The sequence below is a fragment of the Urocitellus parryii genome, chromosome 10, assembly GCF_045843805.1.
Source record: "Urocitellus parryii isolate mUroPar1 chromosome 10, mUroPar1.hap1, whole genome shotgun sequence".
Taxonomy (NCBI): domain Eukaryota; kingdom Metazoa; phylum Chordata; class Mammalia; order Rodentia; family Sciuridae; genus Urocitellus; species Urocitellus parryii.
This window is the reverse complement of record NC_135540.1, coordinates 35,981,550-35,999,949: the sequence shown is the minus strand read 5'-3', so window position 1 is coordinate 35,999,949 and position 18,400 is coordinate 35,981,550. Positions and strand designations below refer to the sequence as shown.

General features: G+C 38.5%; 1 protein-coding gene across 4 annotated transcripts in view; it reads right to left on the bottom strand.

Annotated features, from left to right (window-relative positions):
* LOC113175390 (broad substrate specificity ATP-binding cassette transporter ABCG2-like) overlaps window positions 1-18,400 on the bottom strand; it is a 53,838-nt gene continuing 35,438 nt past the window's right edge. For all 4 annotated transcript variants that reach the window (XM_077803468.1, XM_077803469.1, XM_077803470.1 and 1 more), the window contains 7 exons: window positions 13,317-13,399; window positions 9,006-9,095; window positions 7,672-7,796; window positions 5,509-5,663; window positions 3,250-3,339; window positions 1,956-2,041; window positions 1-148 (listed from right to left, as the gene is read on the bottom strand). In XM_077803468.1, coding sequence (XP_077659594.1) covers window positions 1-148; window positions 1,956-2,041; window positions 3,250-3,339; window positions 5,509-5,663; window positions 7,672-7,796; window positions 9,006-9,095; window positions 13,317-13,399 — 777 coding nt within the window. The remainder of the gene's footprint in view (window positions 149-1,955; window positions 2,042-3,249; window positions 3,340-5,508; window positions 5,664-7,671; window positions 7,797-9,005; window positions 9,096-13,316; window positions 13,400-18,400) is intronic.

Sequence of the window (18,400 nt, the reverse complement as noted above, 5' to 3'; positions counted from 1 at the left end):
TTAAGAATATTTTTTGAGAAATACCAGTTTTAGGTAGGTAATTATGAGGAAAATAAAAATCAGACAAGTCAAACTCAAGAGTTTGTTCCACAAGCCCCAAGGTGAGAGATCGATGCCTTGGATTGTCAAGAATTCTTCACCAGTACATCTGAAATTCAATTAAAAGAAAAAAAAATATATATATATCTAAATTTTTTATATCTGTCAAATTTACTCTTCTTTTGCTAAAGAAACTGATAGGTTATCCAAATCATTAGGAGTTAGTCTTTCTTATATAATAGCTAAAAGTCACTGAGTGCTTACAATTTTGCTAGATACTGTGCTAAGCAACTTGGATCTAATAGTTTAGTTATCTTAAAACAATCCAAGGGAATATAGATATACACATTTGAAAGAGGAAGGGAGTAGACTTAACAAACTTGGCCATGCCTACAGCGACATACTGTGGAGCAAGTTTCTAGCCTTATGATTCTTCCATTTACAAATTTATAATGCTGCTCTCTTCACATGATATATTCTATAGGGTAAACTTTCACTGAGAGTTTCCCCATTAGAGCTAACTTCTATGGGTCACCCTCAGCTTTAACTGATGACACCTATGGCCCTTGCTAAGATGATCAAACTCCCCACAGTTCTGTTCACCCTCAAGACAGTAAACTACACAGGCTAAGAATTCTAAAACAAGGACCAAATGGGAGCAAGACTTTCCAGCAAGTCATGTTTGTCAGCTGTTGCATCAAGACTGTGGAGAGCATCACAGATATCCAGGATGTCACCTGCAGGCCCAGGAATCAGAACTGAACTCCAGCTGGAGCAGAGCAGGATGCAGCATTTCTGCCACAGGTAGAAAAGCACATGACACTAAAAACATCTGCTGCAGCCACAATAATTGCCTGCTGCCATTCTCGTGCCTATTGTTCCATCTCTTAGAATTTAGCAGTTACAAAAATATCTATGGCTTCTCTTTGTTGTAAGAGGAGCTCTGTCTTTCCTCTTGTAAGGATGAGCCCATGTAATCCTGAAGCCTGTGGTGGCTCCTCCTAATCTGGTCCCATTTTCCCCATCCACTTTGTTCTCACCAGCAGCTTGGCACTGATTTTGTGCCACACCCTGATCAAATACAAGAGAGCAGGCAAGTAAAGAAACCACCTCTTTACAGATTTTCTGGTTGGTATAGAATTATTTCTATACTATTTGAGAAATACAGGAGAGTATTAGTATTCCAGCATTCTCTTTTTCTTATTAATTTAAGCATCAAAGTCAAGCCATTAACAAACAACTATCATTGAACAGGTAGGCATCATCAAAATTTTAAAGTAAGATCCTTAAATTTTATTAAAATCTGAATTTCTGTTTTAATGACAATGTATGAAAATAAGACTTTCTTCTCAATTTACTGAAATATTTCTTTTTTTCCTTTAAAGGATACATCCTATGAGAGGAAGTATTCCAAGTCAGTTTATACACACACATACATAACTGAGCAGCCTTTGGTTTCGTGATGTCTCCCACATGTGTGAGCAAAGGGAAGAGCCAGGACTTGTGGCCATTGTTCCCTCCCTTGATGCCATTACTGCCTGGTTAATTCCTACTACTGTCCATGGGCTGGGCTCACAGACAACAGAATCTGTTCAGTTCAGAGACTACAAACCCTTGATAAACTATTGAAACACCCATTTCAAATTCAAGTGTTCTGAAAAATAGGAACTCAAACTCACAATCAAAATAAATTTTCCATAGGGAGAAATCAAACATTTCTCCACATTTAATACAACACTGACTGTAGTGGAGTACAAGTACAGCATGTTCACGTGCACTAGTGTACAAGGTCTCACTTTGTGAGTGAGAAGACTTACGTTTAGAAAGATTCATTGAGCTTGGGCTCTGAACCCAGGGGACTTTCTATATCTTTCACAGTGGTAAGAAATCTCATATGACATTGAATGGAAACTTACATCACATAGCTGATACAGCCACTGCTTTCGGTTGTACTGAGTCCTGGACAGAAGTTTTGTCCCAAAAATTCATTATGTTGCAAAGCCTATATCATAAAGGGCAGAGGAAAGCAATATAAATAGTTTTACATTTCAAGAAGTTTCCAGATGCCAGGTACAGAACTGCACACTGTAATCCCTCCTGGTGGGGAGACTAATGCAGGAGGATAGCAAGTTCAAGGTCAGCCTGGACAACTCAAGGTAAGGAGACCCTGTCTCAAAAAATAAAAGGGGCTGAGAAAATAGCTCAATGACAGAGTGCTTGCTCAGCATGCACAGGTCCCTAGGTTAAATCCTTATTATTGGGCTGGAGATGTGGCTCAGCGGTAGCGCGCTCGCCTGGCATGCGTGCGGCCCGGGTTCGATCCTCAGCACCACATACCAACAAAGATGTTGTGTCCGCCGAGAACTAAAAAATAAATATTAAAAAATTCTCTCTCTCTCATTCTCTCTATCTCTCCTCTCTCACTCTCTCTTTAAAAAAAAAAAAAATCCCTATTATTGCAAAAATTAAAAGTTGCCAAAGAATTATCACAATTAGGCCCTCAAGTTTAATCTTCGTTATTGTTTCCAAAAATAAACCAAGTCTTACATTCACAGCCTTTGTCACAGCACAGCAGCTGACATATTTTCCCTGGTAACCAAGAGGCGTAAGTTTGGGACGTTGGTTCTCATTGGCAAAAAAGGGATACCTATGGCTAGATAGCCCAAACTTCTTTTTTCTCTCTCAATTTTACAACCCTAATAAAAACTATAATTAAAATGATATAATAGTGTTTAGTGAACATTGTCAACTTATAATAACAATGTTTTCTTGTTTGTTTTAATCAAAACAAGTTGAAATTATGGGAGTCAGAAATTTGGCTATACTGTGTTAAGACACAGCTTCCTTTGGAGTTGATTAACTTGCCAGTATGGTTCTGGGTATTAGATGGTCTTCTGATTCTCTTTTAATTTCACTTTCAGTATAAACAATGTGTTTCAGTCTCCCTTCCTCTTATTGATTCCCTTATTGAATTAACACAAAATATGTTTTTCATTAATTAGTTAACCTTTTCTATTAACTAGATTTCCCCCCAGATTTCTTCTTCCTCAAACAATAATGTGATTGGGAAAATCCAGATACCTCCATAAAAGACAATTCCTTGATGAAAGAGGTTCACAGTTCATGCCCATGGAAATTAAATGATTAGGATTTATTTTGATTGTTCCCACTTTGGAAACTCTGCCACAATGGCCGATGTGGACATCTTACCATATAGCCATAATGAGGAATACTCAAGTACTCAATCCATGAGAGCCAAGGTGTTGTGGTGCCAAAATTCAGAGTCATACCCAAGATGACCTAAAAAAAGCAAAATCAAGTGTCATGAAGACTCTAGATAAGACCCTAGATAAGAACTTTGCAACCTTCTAAACATTTCTACTAGGACCTACTCTTTCTTGAAATTTCTTCCACTTACTTCTAAATACTGATTTTAGTCCTTTGCATATATATACCTCTGCATGCTTAAGGCAGTTTATGGTGTTAAAGTAAGAACAATGTACCTGTAATCTATATAGTATACTCCACTTATTTTGGGAGATTTTTATTAGCAAGACTCTGTCCTTAAATTGCTCTGCAACTGTATGCAATAAAGATTAAGAACTAAGGTCATCTCTTAGTATCTGACAGGGATTAGTTATAGGAGCCTCCAGCAGCTCCCACCCACAGATACCAATATCTGACAATCTTATATCTCTAATTTTGAAAATGGCATAATATTTGATACAATTATGTATATCCTTTATGCTTTAAATATGCAAATTCTGTATTTTTAATAAAATCATTTCCATATTTCTTTTGAAACACAATACAAGTCAACCACCAAGTAAAAATTTATACTGTATGGTTTGGGAACAAATGATAAGAAAAGAAAAAGTGTACATTTTCAGTAGAGATGCAAATTATGTTTTAACATCCGCGCCCTGCACCCCCCCCCCGCCCCCCACAACATGGTTGGTTGAATCTTTGGATGTGGAACCCATGGACATGAAGGGCTGATGGTACTGACTACTCAAATTATACCTCCACTATCTGTCCCACTCATAAACTTGGACATCTAAAATATACACCAGAAGAATCCTGAGCATCACATGCTCCTCTCTACTTCTAGACAATAATAAGAGTTGTCATTACAAGGGTTTGCTTTTTGTACCCATGCCTGTAGAAAAAATTTGGGATTCAGAATGTCAGCTTAAATACCCCTAAGCCTGAAACTACTACTACTAATAATAATAACATGGTGAATTCAGCAGAACACAGTCAATATCTCTATGTTAAGCTATCAGAAAGCAGTATACTGGAGATGCCAGGAAGGACTGCTAGAGACTAACAAGAGACAGCTACGAGGTTCACATAACACTTGTCCTAACTGATGTGAGGTGCACTGGGATATGCAGAACAATGTTGGGGGGTGTGTGCATATGTTTAGACTGGACCTAATGAAGTGCTTAGTATACACTAGCAACTCTGAGTGAAATATGGTTTTATGATTGGTTTTTTAAATTCCATATGAAATTCTTTATATAATAATTAATCAAAGCATCCCATCAAAGAAAAGCTCATTCATTGAAAGATATTTTGTTTGTTGTACAACAGCATAGGAACTATAACAAGATCCCTTTCTCAATGATATACATTGTAGTTGCCAAATTCACAAATTAAACTTTAGCAAGAGCTTATGCTACATATGTATCATTGAAAAACAACTCCTACTAAAGCAGAATGGACATGTGTATTAATAGGACGAGCACTTCTGTTTAGTTCATGTCACAGGGAGTAGGTTGGTAGCAATTATCTGCTGATTCATCATTTTGAGTGCAAAATTTAAAGCATATAAGATTAGAACTAAGTAAACATTAAAAAATCCTAAAAGATGTAGAAATACTTTGATATAAGAGAACCTCAGGATCCCACAAGGGAGGGAACCCAGCACTGTGGACTTTGGAATTTCTAGAGCTTTCAATACTTCTTTTCAAAATATAGGAGGCGCTCCAGTTAGACTTCCCATGCCACACACTGTCAGACTCCTCATGGATCTTCACTTTTGCCTTGAAGCCTAAATAATCCAAAAACCAAACCATCTCTGCTGATTACAGACCTGGCAATTCTCTAACACCAGCATGAAGGTCAGGCACAGAATCTGTTTTTTATGAGGGAATTGGCTAATCATAATTTTTCCAGGATTTGAGTTTCCAATTTATCAAGGTTTCATGATACATCACCCAGAAGTATTTTTAAAAGCTCATTAGTGAGGATTGGTTAAAAGTTAGAATAACAAAATTAGGACTCTAGCAAACAGATTGCATAAGGACCAGGAGGAAAGTGGTACATTCTCTAATAGCCACGTGTGGCCTCTGAAAACTTTGGAGTCCCACACAGGATCCTAAAAGAAAGTTTTAAGGACAAGTGAAGAAGCAGGAAAGAACAAGGGAAGAGATTCCCTCTCAAAGCAGTACAGTTCACACTCACCATCATAAACACAAAATAGACAGTCACAAGAAATGTCTTTATTTCCATCGCCTTCTCCCCTGCTCCCAGGATCATTGCCATGGTACCGGTGGCATAAGCCACCAGCAAAACAATAATCATCGACATGAAGAAAGCCCCCACATCTGGTTTCAACCCTTAGAAGGAAAAGAAAGAGTTAGTCCAGCTTCCTAGGTCACCTTGTATTTGAAATTATTTATTTTGCCAATAACACTACAACATTCTTTCTGATAAACTAATATCAGAATAAAAAAGTCACCCACTATGCAACTATCATTATTGTTTCCTTCCATGTAACCACATAAAGTTATCATATAGTTTTCTTTTTTACATTTACTGCAAAAGCACTTTTCCATGTAACATCCATGCTCCTCTATGTGTAATGATGAACAACTTCTAAGTGGCTGATTTGGAGGGATATGGGCAACAAAAATGGTCACAATTCTACTGTCACAGGAAACTCCTCAACAAGCCATTCACGTACCCAGACATCTCCACATTGTTCATTGTTTTCTGTAAATGTTTAGTGAAGAAACAGGGATCAGGATTTTAAGATCCCATAGTGGGAGGAAAAGGGGACTACTAGGGACTGAACTGTAGCAAATTTAATTCCGTGCTTGAATAATCATGTCTGCATTAACCCCAATATTATGTATAACTATAATACACTAATAAAACATTTTCAAAATACCAGGGGGAAGGAAAGTTATCCTCATAACTTAAGACCCTCTAAACAAACCACCACATAGTTCTGATTGAAAGTGGGCTAATTAAGTTTCCTAAAGTAGTCAATATACTATAATGAGCTAATGTTCTGTGTCATATCACCTGAGGGTTTGGGAAGAGTTGTAAGAACACTTATCAGAAGTCTAGGGGTTTCGATTCCATGATTAATTCTTTCTGACAAACCTGATTTGTAAAATGGAATGCTTAAGATCTGTCAGTGGTTGTTATCCTGCAGAATGTTGTCAAAAACAGATATTTTGTGTGTGTGTGTGTGTGTGTGTGAGAGAGAGAGAGAGAGAGAGAGAGAGAGAGAGAGAGAGAGAGAGAGAGAGAGAGAGAGACACGGAGACAGAGACAGAGACAGAGACAGAGACAGAGAGAAATTCTGATGCAGTATCTGAAGTGAAAACTGAGTCTAATGCACAAAGGAATCCATCTACACCCATCAAATAATATTTTTTTGAGAGAGAGAATTTTTTAATATTTATTTTTTAGTTTTCAGTGGACACAACATCTTTATTTTATTTTTATGTGGTGCTGATGATCAAACCCAGCCCCCTGCACATGCCAGGCGAATGCGCTACGGCTTGAGCCACATCCCCAGCCCAAATAAGTATTTTTATTACATAAATGAACACCAAAGTTATCATCTTTCTTTCTCTGATTAGAGAGGAGAAGGAGAGAATATATGTATATATTGATATTTTTATCCCTCTCAATACATTCCTATACACATTAGAGATATTACCTCTCTGTATTTTATCTCTACATAGAGACATATAGATAGAATAGATAAGGCAAAAATATCAAATAGTTTATAATTTCTTTCATGTTTGTGTATGACACCCAGCAACTCTGTGTGTCAGGGATCAGGATTTTAAGACATACAGCATCTCTGTGTGTCATACACAAACATGGAATAAATTATAAACTAGTTGATATTCTTGGCTTATTTATTCTCTCTATATATACTGAGAGCAGTAAATTGAAGTTTTATAAATAGTTTTGAAGTTTGGTTGGCCCAGTCACAGGGGTGCATACTGGCAATCCCTGGTGTCTGGGAAGCTGATGCAGGAGGATCCCAAGTTCAAAGTAGGCCTGGGCAATTTATCAAGACTCATCTCAAAACAAAACAAAAATAAAATTTCTGGTGATATAGCAGAGTGGTTATAGCACTTGCCTACCATGCTCACACTCTGGGTTCAATTCAATTTGTTAAAAAAAAAAATGGCTGGGAAAAATCTTGACAACAATGCCATCAGTGAACACTTATTTTAGAGAGTGCATGGAGGGTATATGTACTTCCATAGCTTACATACAGCTTGGTTTGTAGTTTTAATAACCATGAACATGCTCGAGAGAGAAATGAGCATCACCTCATATTCAAGACTAAAGATACATCTTCATCTTGCTACTTACCTAATACGAAGTATAGTATAGAAGTAAATATAATAGTTGGAAACAACCTCCGGGGTATTAATTCAGATAACAGTTCCCCAAGGAAATAAGGCAACACTCTGTAGTATCCACTGAGGTACTCGTGTCTGCAGAAAAAAACACACACCACACATCTCAGATTAGTCCAAGAAGGCACAGCCCAGATGAGATGCTGCTGTTCAGATCCTGCTGCCACCAGGTCTGACACTGCAGCTGCCCACAGGCTCCAGACTGACCCAGCATGCCCTTCTTTATCTCAGGGAAGCTTCCCTAGGGTATCAGCTCCATGAGGCTCTTACTGTGACCCTCTCTCATGTTAGCACTTCTCCTGCTGCTGCCCATTCTGGCCCACATCACCCCTCCAAGGAGAGAGTCTGTGTCTCCTCACTCTCCTCAGAGACCCTGCTTCTCCACTGAGGCTGGCTTTGCCTGAACAGCAGCACTTGAGAGGCTAAACTCAATAGTAAGAGGCTTTTTTTCTCTCCACCTCCGATTGTGAAAAAGGTGACTTTATTATTTTCCAAGGCCCCCAAATGCAGGTGCAATATCCTAAATTCTTTTTACTTCTGCTGATCTTGTTTCAAAAATAATTTTTGAAAAAAGACTTCCTTCAAAGATCATGTCTTTCAACATACACCCTTTCAGATACCAAATCCTCATCTTTCCTCTTCCTGATGTCTCTCTCTTAATTCAAATGTCTCTCTCTTAATTTCAAATTCTTCCACCAGTGTCCTCATTCCTTTGCTCTCTGAAGATTCCTGTCCTTGGCATGTACATATGGGCTAACTCTTGCATCTTCGAAAAGCAGAAGCGACAAAACCAACCTGCCTTTTACTGTAAGGCTGCCCTCTGGCTCTTTCTACTCCTCCATCCACAGAGGGCTAACCTAAGTCACATTCTTTGCCAATTTTATTTCCCATCTCCAATTTGCTGCTGACGCCACCACTTACTCTCTACCAAACTTTTCTTGTAAGGGTCACAATGAGCTGTTATTTCCTGAAAACATAAAGATACTTTCCACCTTGATTATTGCTTGCTTTCTTGCAGCACTGGGATTGGCTGGTCATAGCTAACCACAAAACTCTCTTTCCTTTAGTGGAACACTCTACACACCCTTGATTTTTTACCCTCCCACGACTGCATTTTCTCAGTCAATATTGGTAATCCCTAGCTATATCTCAAAAGTTCACACTGTGAATGGTAAGTCTATACATTTTTTGGCAAATCTGCAAGATCACATCCTTGTCCCAATCCTAGAAGTGACCTATATGACCAATAGATACTGATGCCCCTTTCTGAAACAGAGACCAACTCACTTGAAAATTTTCTTCTGGAGCTCAAAGATCTCCCCAGCTGTCACACTGCTTAAACACTGGACGACAACCAGCACGTAGAGTGCCCAGGCTCTGCCAGGACGGAACAGGAACAAAAGTATTGCAGTCAGGTCAATGCCATTAGCTCAGTTTTCTACCCACAAACTGTTTCCATAAAAGGCATAACATTAAATAGATTTTTTTTTCCTTTCAAGTTGCAGAACTATTCTGGTTAAAACTCAAAGGGAAGCATGAACCCTTAAGGTTTCTCTGCATCTCTATCTCCACAATAGTGCCCCTGTAATTCCATATTATAGCCCTATTTGAAACCCATAGTCTTAGCTGACTGTAAACTGAATCTTCAAAAAGCAGAAGAGACAAAACCAACCTGCCTTTTGCTATAAGGCTGCCCTCTGGCTCTTTCCACTCCTCTGTCTACTGAGGACTAAACTATGTCACATTCTTTGCCCAATTTATTTCCCACCTCCAATTTGCTTCTGATGCCACCACAAAACTCTCTTTCCTTTTGTGGCACACTTCTTATACCCCTGATTTTTTACCTTCCTATGACTGCATTTTGAAAGTGATATATGGAAGCAATAATCTCCAATATGTGGGTATTTAGAAGTAGGTGACTTAGGAAATATTAAGGTTAGATGAAGTCATCAGAGTACAGATCCCAAGATGTGATTAGAGTCTTTATAAGAAGAAGAATGATCCTGCAATCTGTACACATGGAAAATTGAGAATTCATACCCTATTTGAATCAAATGTATGATATGTCAAGATCATTGTATTGTCTTGAACAATAAAAAAAGAAAATAATTTTAAAAAAGAAAATAAAAAAAGAAGAAACATCACAGCATACTCTACTGTGAGGGTACAGAGTGAGGCTGCTCCCTGAAAGCCAGGAAGAGACTGACCCTCCTGGAATGGAACCCTGAGCTCAGATTTCCACACTCTAGAATTAAGGGAAAATAAACCCCTATTGTTTAAGCCACCATATCTATAGCATTTAGTCATGGCAACCTGAGCTAATTCATAGGTCACAGAAATAGTATCACCTTCAATTAAAAAAGAAAATGACCAGTATCATTCTAATGTATATTTGGAAGATCAATAAAGAACTTTTGAAATTAATTCTCAGCAGTTTTGAGTTATATATTAGTATTTACTATATTCATCACATTGTATAATAAAATCTCAAAGGAAAAAAAAAAGCCCTTATTCCTCCTGAGACTTTGCACACTTGACCACCTTCTCCCTTTTTGCCTTCCCCTCAGCCTCTGGCAACCACCATTCTTTCTACTCTCTGCTTCTAAGAGTTCAATTTATTTACCATAATGTTGTCCACTTCCATCCATATTGTCAAATACGACAGAATTTCTTTCTTAGAGCTGAATGGTACTCTACTGTGTACACACATCTCACTTTCCCTATTCATTTATCCTAGGATGGACACTTAGATGGAATCAACAACTTGGCTATTGTGAAGTGTATTTCAGTGAGCATAGAAGTGCAGATATCTCTTCAACAAACTGATTTTAAATATTTCATGTTAATACCTAGAAGTGAGACAACTGGATCCAATTATTTTAAAATACCTTAATTTTTTTCTAATTTGTTTATTTGTTATCATAAGCCTATAAGGCTATGGAGTTAAAGGAGTTCACACTCCATAAAGGATTGAAACTCATTTACTCAGCTACACAGGTGAGAGAAAATGCAAAGGCAGTGCTTGATCCCAAAGAAGAATTAAAGGGTTGGCCTCTCCTGGAATTTCAAAAGATGAGGCACTGATATTCACCCCTGAAGGAAGCTTTAAAAACTTGATTCCAGAAACGAAATTGAAACATTGTTTTCCAATCAAAAGAAGCAAAGAATGATCACCCCAGGACAGATTAGAAAAGCTACACACAGAGGCCATTTTCACATAATTCAACTTTTTATTTAAAAAATGGTAGTTAATATAGGCAAAAATACAAGTTAAAACAAGGAAAATGTCCAATTTCTCCAGAAAACATGTGAAGAAATTACTAAAGCTCTCTTATATTCTCTGGAGTTTTTAACTAAGACCTTTAATGCTTGGCTTTTTAGTTTGTCTTTATTTTCAGTTAAGGATAGCTTTCTTAATATTTTACTCAAATGCTTCCAGACACATAATATGGGCACAGTCTCTAGGTCCTGTTGGATTAAGAAGTGGAATCTACACACCAAATATTAGCATGTTTGGAAATAACCCAGAGATCTAAGCCTCTAGGGATGGTAGAAGTATGGCATAACTCAGGAAAATCTCTGTATAATCATATTATAGTATAACATTATCTGATTCTACACAGATGAAAAATGTTTCTTACATGAGGAATCCATGTTTAGCCAGGTGCAGTGATATACTTCTGTAATCCCAGCTACTGCGGAGGCCAAGGCTGGAGGATCACAAGTTTGAGGCCAGCCTGGCCAACATAGTGAAACTTTCTCAAAATAAAAATAAATAAATAAAAATAAAAAGTGCTTGGGATGTAGCTCAATAGTAGAGTGCCTGAGGACTTAGGCCCTAGTGCTAGTGCCAGGGAGGAGGGGGGAGGGTGGGAGAGGAAGGAAGAAGAAGAAGAGGAGGAGGAGGAGGAGGAGAAAGAAGAAAGGAGAGGAGAAGAGAAGGGAGGAGAGGAGAAGGGAGGAGAAGAGAAGGGAGGAGAGGAGAAGGGAGGAGGGGGGAGGGAGGGAGAGGGAGGAAGAAGAAGAAGAGGAGGAGGAGGAGGAGCAGAAAGAAGAAAGGAGAGGAGAGGAGAGGAGAAGGGAGGAGAGGGGAGGGGAGAAGTAAAGAGAGGAGAAGAGGTGAGAGAGGAAAGAGAGAAAAGAAAAAAGAGAATTGACTTTGACACTTATTCTTTCTTTTAAAAATAATCAGCCTTTAATAGACATCAAAACAGATTTTCTATAACCTTCCTCAACTGTCCTCAATATTAAAGTGGGGATAGGACCATGTACCCCTCTGGATGTTGGGAGGTACCTGAGGCTGTGGATGTCAAGCATGGGATCCAATGTCTAGCAAGCAGTGGTTCTCATACATGAATTATGATGAGAACCTTCAGGTCTGTGGTGTTGCTAAGCACCTATGCTATGAACATAAAATGTCTCATCCTAAACTGAGATTTTTAAGGACATATTATAATTAAACTAGGTAATGATCACAACACTAAGATAAATGTTATCCATAAAACAGGAAACACTGACTCTTATCAGCCAACCCTATTTATACCCCGAAATCAAATGAATCAAAAACCATAAAGGAAATTGGCTCACAGGTAACAGAAAAATAAACACTGGACCAAATGCACTATCAAGAAAGTAAAAGACAGCCTACACAATGGGAGAAAATATTTACAAATCCCATATCCCAAAAGGAATTAATTCAATTTTAAAATGGATATAGGACATTATAACAGAGATCCGGTAGATGCCTATTATTCAGCAAAGGAAAAAGTAACAACTTTTGGTAAGGACATGGAGAAACTGCAACCCCTATTAACTATTGGTTAGAATGTAAAATGGTGCAGCTCTAGTGGAAGACAGGATGCAGATGCTCAAAAGAATAACAGAATTACTATATGGCCCAGCCATTCTACTTCTGAATATTTACCCCCAAAGAACTAAAAGTAAGGGCTCAGAGAGATATTTATAAACCTATAGCAACATTACTCATTATAGCTAAAAGGTAGAAGTAACCCAAATTTACATGAACCAATGAATAGATAAACAAAATGGAATATATAGAGATATAATAGATGATCATTTAGACTTAAAAAGGAAAGAAATTTCAACACATGGTACAACTTGGAGATATTATGCTAAGGGAATAGGCCAATCATCACCAAAAGACAAATACTGCAAGAGTCCATGCATGTAGGATTCCTATAGTAGTCAAATTCAGAAATGTAGAGTGGTGTTAGACAGTCTGCAGAGAAGTGAATTTTGGTAGTAGCTGATTCATGGGGATTCCATTTGGGAGGATGAAAACAATTGTCTAGAGTCAGGTGGTCATGGTACTCCCACAATGTAAATATATTTGATACCACCCAACTGTCCACTTAAGAAGTGTGAAAAGGATAAACTTGAGTTGTACAGTTTACTATTACATATATATATATCTGTAAAAAAATGAACTTTTCCATTCATTCTTCAATGCAGTAATTCCTTCTACCCACAATAAAACAATGACATTTATTTACCATAAATTCAAATATTTAAAGCGTGTTCATAAGCTTGAAAAAAGTAACAGCATTTTTTTTCAAATTGAGATTCAAATTTACTTACCTATTCTGGATTTCAGTACAATCATTTTTTAGCACAAGGAATGTGGCACCTACAATCAATCCCAGAATGGCTATGCCAAACATCTTACCAAAAAGAAAAATGAAAATAAAAAGGAAAGAATTTCAATTAAAGGTAAAACTTTTGTACATAATTTATTATTACAAGATTGTGGTTACATAATCAAATCTCTCTACTGTGAGCAACACTTTAAATGGCATGGACAAAATCCCTGGGAGAATATAAAACACTGTACTTATTAGACTGCTTTCTAACTTAAATTGAAAATTAAGGTATTTGTTGTTTTGGGAGGACTGACAAGACAAGAGCAGATGATTGGACAAACTAAGATTGGGTCCAAAAGGCTCTCCTGGTTTAGGGCCAGTTGAGGTTCTATCCCCACAATGCCATACAGGGTAAAGTCAAGCATGTGCTAGGGAAGTCATTTTTAGGCAAAAAATAAAGTCCAAGTGGCTAAAATTTTAGACTTAACTGAACTCTCAACTTTTGTGACCATGAACATGCATAGTTTCATCCTTTAAGAGGGTTTACAGCTGGGAATGTAGCTCAGGAGTACAGTGCTTGCCCAGCCTGCATAAGACAATGGATTTCACCCCCAGCACCACAAAATTAACAAGTAATAAAATTTTAAAACTATACACAGGATTTCTAACATTTTGTATAAAAAAGGAAGAAGGGTGAGCAGGATCATTTCACTTTACCTCTGGTAAGACCCCATTTGTATGAGAAAGTGTATTGTCACTGTCACCAAAGCACTCAGCCAGCTCTCTCTGGGGGCACCCAAGTGCTTCCATTACCACCTCCTTCACCTCCTCCATCACTGCTTGTCCTTCAACCTCAGCCACTGAGGCCTACAATGTCCCACCTGAGCCTCCTCCCGACCCCAAGCCCCCCACCCAGCCTCACCTACCTTCACCTACTCAGTGTGAATGGCTCCCAAGGAGACTTGACATCCCCTTTGTTTTTAGTATAGAAAGTTTCAAAAGGATGCCTCACTTAGCAAAGGCTTAAGGGTAACTGTTATAATTTGGATATGTGCTGTTTTCTCAAAGGTTCATATATCACTCAATGTAGGAATAGTGATAGGTAAAATGATTAGTTTATAAGAGCTGGGACTTCATTGGTGGCTTGATCAAATTGATGGATTAATAATTTATAGGCAGGTGAGAGTGACTGGAGGAAGTAGGACACTAAAGGCATGCCCTTGGGATTATTTCTTGTCCCTGGCTCCACCCCTGCCCCCCCTTCCCAGCCACCAATAGCTGAGTAGCTTTCCTCACCCATGCCCTCCCACTACAATTCCTGCCTCATCTTGGGCCCAAAGTAATGGATTTGGCTGAAAATGTACTGAACCTCTGAAACTTTGTAAGCCCACAATAATTTTTCTTCTCTAAGTTGTTCTTGTCAGGTATTTTGGTCACAGGGATGAAAAGTTACATTATAATATAATTTGTTAAAGTAATTTCAATTACAATTATTCCTGGGGAAATTATAAAAATATAAGTTTGAAGATAACAAAATATCCTACTATGTATCTTCAAAACTTCAGAGCTAAAAAGAATATCTCAAGAAGAGTCAGAAAACATTTTCACAACTCCATGTTCAAAATTTAGAGAAGGAAAAAACCATAGAAAGTTTTAAACATCAGGCCAAGTGTCAGTAAACTGAAGCATCGGGGCCATAATAGGGCCAGCCACCTATTCTTGCTCTAACTCAAAAGTTAGAATGGTATTTATGTTTTTAAATAGTTGACAAAAAAGGTAAAGAATAATGTTTTTCTGATAATGAAATTTACTAGATATTCAGTGTTCATGAATATAGTTTTATCAGAACACAGTCATGTTTATTTGCTATGGCTGCTCTCACATTAAAATGATAAGCTTGATAATCTGAGACAAAGACCATGTTGGCCTGAAAAGTCTAAAATATTTACCATCTGGCTATTGAACAAAAAGTGTTTGCCTATTCCTACACTAACACTCCAGTATTTAAAAACCATAATAATAGTTGTCCTGCTGAGTTCAGAGAGCTACAAGCTTCTACCTTTATTATTCTCTGAATATTACTAGAATTGCTTTTGTGGAACTAAGTTCACTGATGAGGCAAATAAGCTAACATGAAACCTGGAAGCTCTGTGCCTGCTGTTTGCACTTAGGACCAGGGCATAGTGGTGCATGCCTGTAATTCCAGTGACTCAGGAGGCAGAGGAAGGAGGATCACAAGTTCAAGGCCAGACTTAGCAACTTAATGAGGCCCTAAGCAACTTAGTGAGACCCTTTCTCAAAATTTTAAAAATAAAAAGGGCTGGGGATGTGGCTCGGCATCAACAGAAATAACAAAAAAAGCCTAGAACCAAAACAAAGCACAATTCACACAATTCAGGTACATTGCAAATAGCTATGCTTTGATCAGGCCTGCCCACAACTAACTACCATATATGCATATGTGTTTTGGATAAGACATTTATAAACCAATTTATAGGCAAGTAATTCAAAGTAAAGCTCAAATCACAAAGAAAAATCAACTCACTATATTGCATCACTGTTTGAAAATGGTTAACTCAGGTTGATCGATCTAACACACCTAACATGCTCCAAATGACATCAAATCTATTCTCAAAGAAGAAAACTTGACCCTTGACTGACAGGACACAAAAGTGTTCACATTTGGGCAGAAATGCCAAATCTCAAGGATCAAAATATTTGGGAAAATTCATAGTATAATTCAAAAGGCACGTAGATGCTCAAATATATTTGGAAGGTAAAAATACTAATGCATGAAAATTACAGTACACAAGTAGCCAGCAGTCTTTCATTAGAACAAACCACAGCACTCAGCAGAGACTCAGTGACTAATAATAAAAATAGTAACCCCAAAACAATGAGTAAAATTGATTTCCTTATATAAATGATGGACCAAGGAGACAGAGGCAGGAGGATCACAAGTTCAAGGCCAGAAAAAGAGAATCTAACAAATTCTCTCTTATCCTCTTGTTCTTTTTTACCCTAATTTCTCTCTTCACTGGAAGAACTAGTGTTTTCTGTGACATAGGGATTAAGAATAACAACAACAACAAAAAAACCTTAAAGAATGATAATTAACAACCACCCAGAGCCAACCAAAAGAAGTTTAGAGAAGTAATGAGACAGTAAATAGCCTTGTTAGGTCTGGTGGTGCACACCTGTTATCCCAGCAACTAGAGAAGTTGAGCCTGGAAGATCACAAGTTCAACGCCAGACTTGGTATCTTAGTGAGATTCTGTATTGAAATAAAAAGTTTTTTAAAAGGGCTGGAAAGGAAGCTCAGTGGTGGAGCACCCACAGGTCCAATCCTCAGTCGTGCAAAAACAAAAACAAACAAAACAACAAAAAACAGCTTTCCATATGTAAAAACTAATGTTTTGCTTTTTCTATTGACTGTTTCTATATCCAAAGTGCAGTGCAGATGACAAGTTGCTAGGAGCCACAGCAAAAATATTGATACAGGCACCTTTGGGTTTAGTGACTGCCAACCAGCCATTCAGATTATGATTATGTTAAGTTACATTATGGTAATTGTCTCCTGCTGTTTACCTGGGCCCGTTTTGGGACTCAGGTTACTCATGTCACTCTTGTAATGGGAGAGTTCCCATTGGTTGGGAAAGGATGGTAGGAGGGTGTTCCGGGGGAAGTGGAGCCCCCCGGCTCAGGTAGTACACACGTGGTGGACCCACTTGTTAGGGGACGCACACGGCCTCTCACAAAATAAAACTTTGTCTCAGTTTGACTGGCTTGTGTTTTTGTGCCCAACCGGGTTGCAAGATTGCAAGCCGGCGCGTGCACTAACAGCCCAGCAGGGAAGCGCCCAGCAGGAGTGCGGTAGGCGGTGCTCGGCGATAGCAGCGGCAGGAGCGGGGCTCAGCCAGCTCGCTCGGCCCGGGGCCGAGAAGCCTGCAGCATTTTGGTGGCCCTGTACGGGGAACGCCCCAAATTTAAAGGTGAGTAATATCGCTCGCCCCTAAGGAAAGGCGATAGAATGGGTATTCCTGTTTTGATTTATTCTGCTTTTATTTCAGGCTCTCTAGCCTTACAATTTTTTCAGGCGAATTGGGAAAAATGGTTGGCTCAAGGTTTGAAGTTATTCGGCCCTGAGAGAGAGAAAAATTGATATAATCATTTTCCTCCTCTCCGTTTCTGTTTCATTCTGTTTTGGCTTTCTTCTATCCTATCTTATTGGGTTACGTTACCTTTATAGTAGATTAGAATCTAGTAAAAAACAAACCGAAAAACTGTTAAGTAAATTGTTAGAGGTCCAGGCCATGGCAGAAAACATATTAGGTCAAGCAAAACAAAAGGTCTCTCAAGATAGTCAGAAGAAAATTTGAACAAGGCAAGCTCAGGGAAAAAACGGTCGTCAGATAGGGAGGCTGCTACTAACTCCATTCCACCACCAGAGGGCGTAATTCAACCAACAGCTTTACCTGCCTCCATAGATGATGAACGGAATCCTGAGGCAGGACCCCAAAAATTAGCATGCCCTGTAGTTGAGCGGGGAGAAGAAAGAGAACGAGTTTACCGTGCCTTAGATTTCAAAATAGTAAAGCAATTAAAGGAAGCTGTAGCAACCTACGGCCCGGCCGCTCCCTTCACAGTCAGTATGGTCGAATCTATTACCAGCTGGGACTTAACACCAGCAGATTGGGCTAATGTGTGTCACTCTGTGCTAAATGGAGGACAATATTTATTATGGAAAATTGCCAATGAGGAATTTTGCAAGGAGACAGCTAGGCGAAATGCAGAAGTAGGTTACCCTGAAAGAGATCTACAAATGTTACTGGGGAAAGAAGATTTTGAAGGGCAGAGGCAACAAATCAGATATGATCCTGGCGTATACGCTCAGATCGCTATAAATGCAGTTAAGGCATGGAAAACTTTGAAGGGACAAGGGGATTTACAAGGTCAACTATCTAAGATAATACAAGGAGTTAATGAGCCCTACGCTGACTTTGTAGCTAGACTTATTGAAGCAGCCTCTGAGACATTTGAAAATACAGAACAGGCAATGCCATTTATAAAACAACTGGCTTA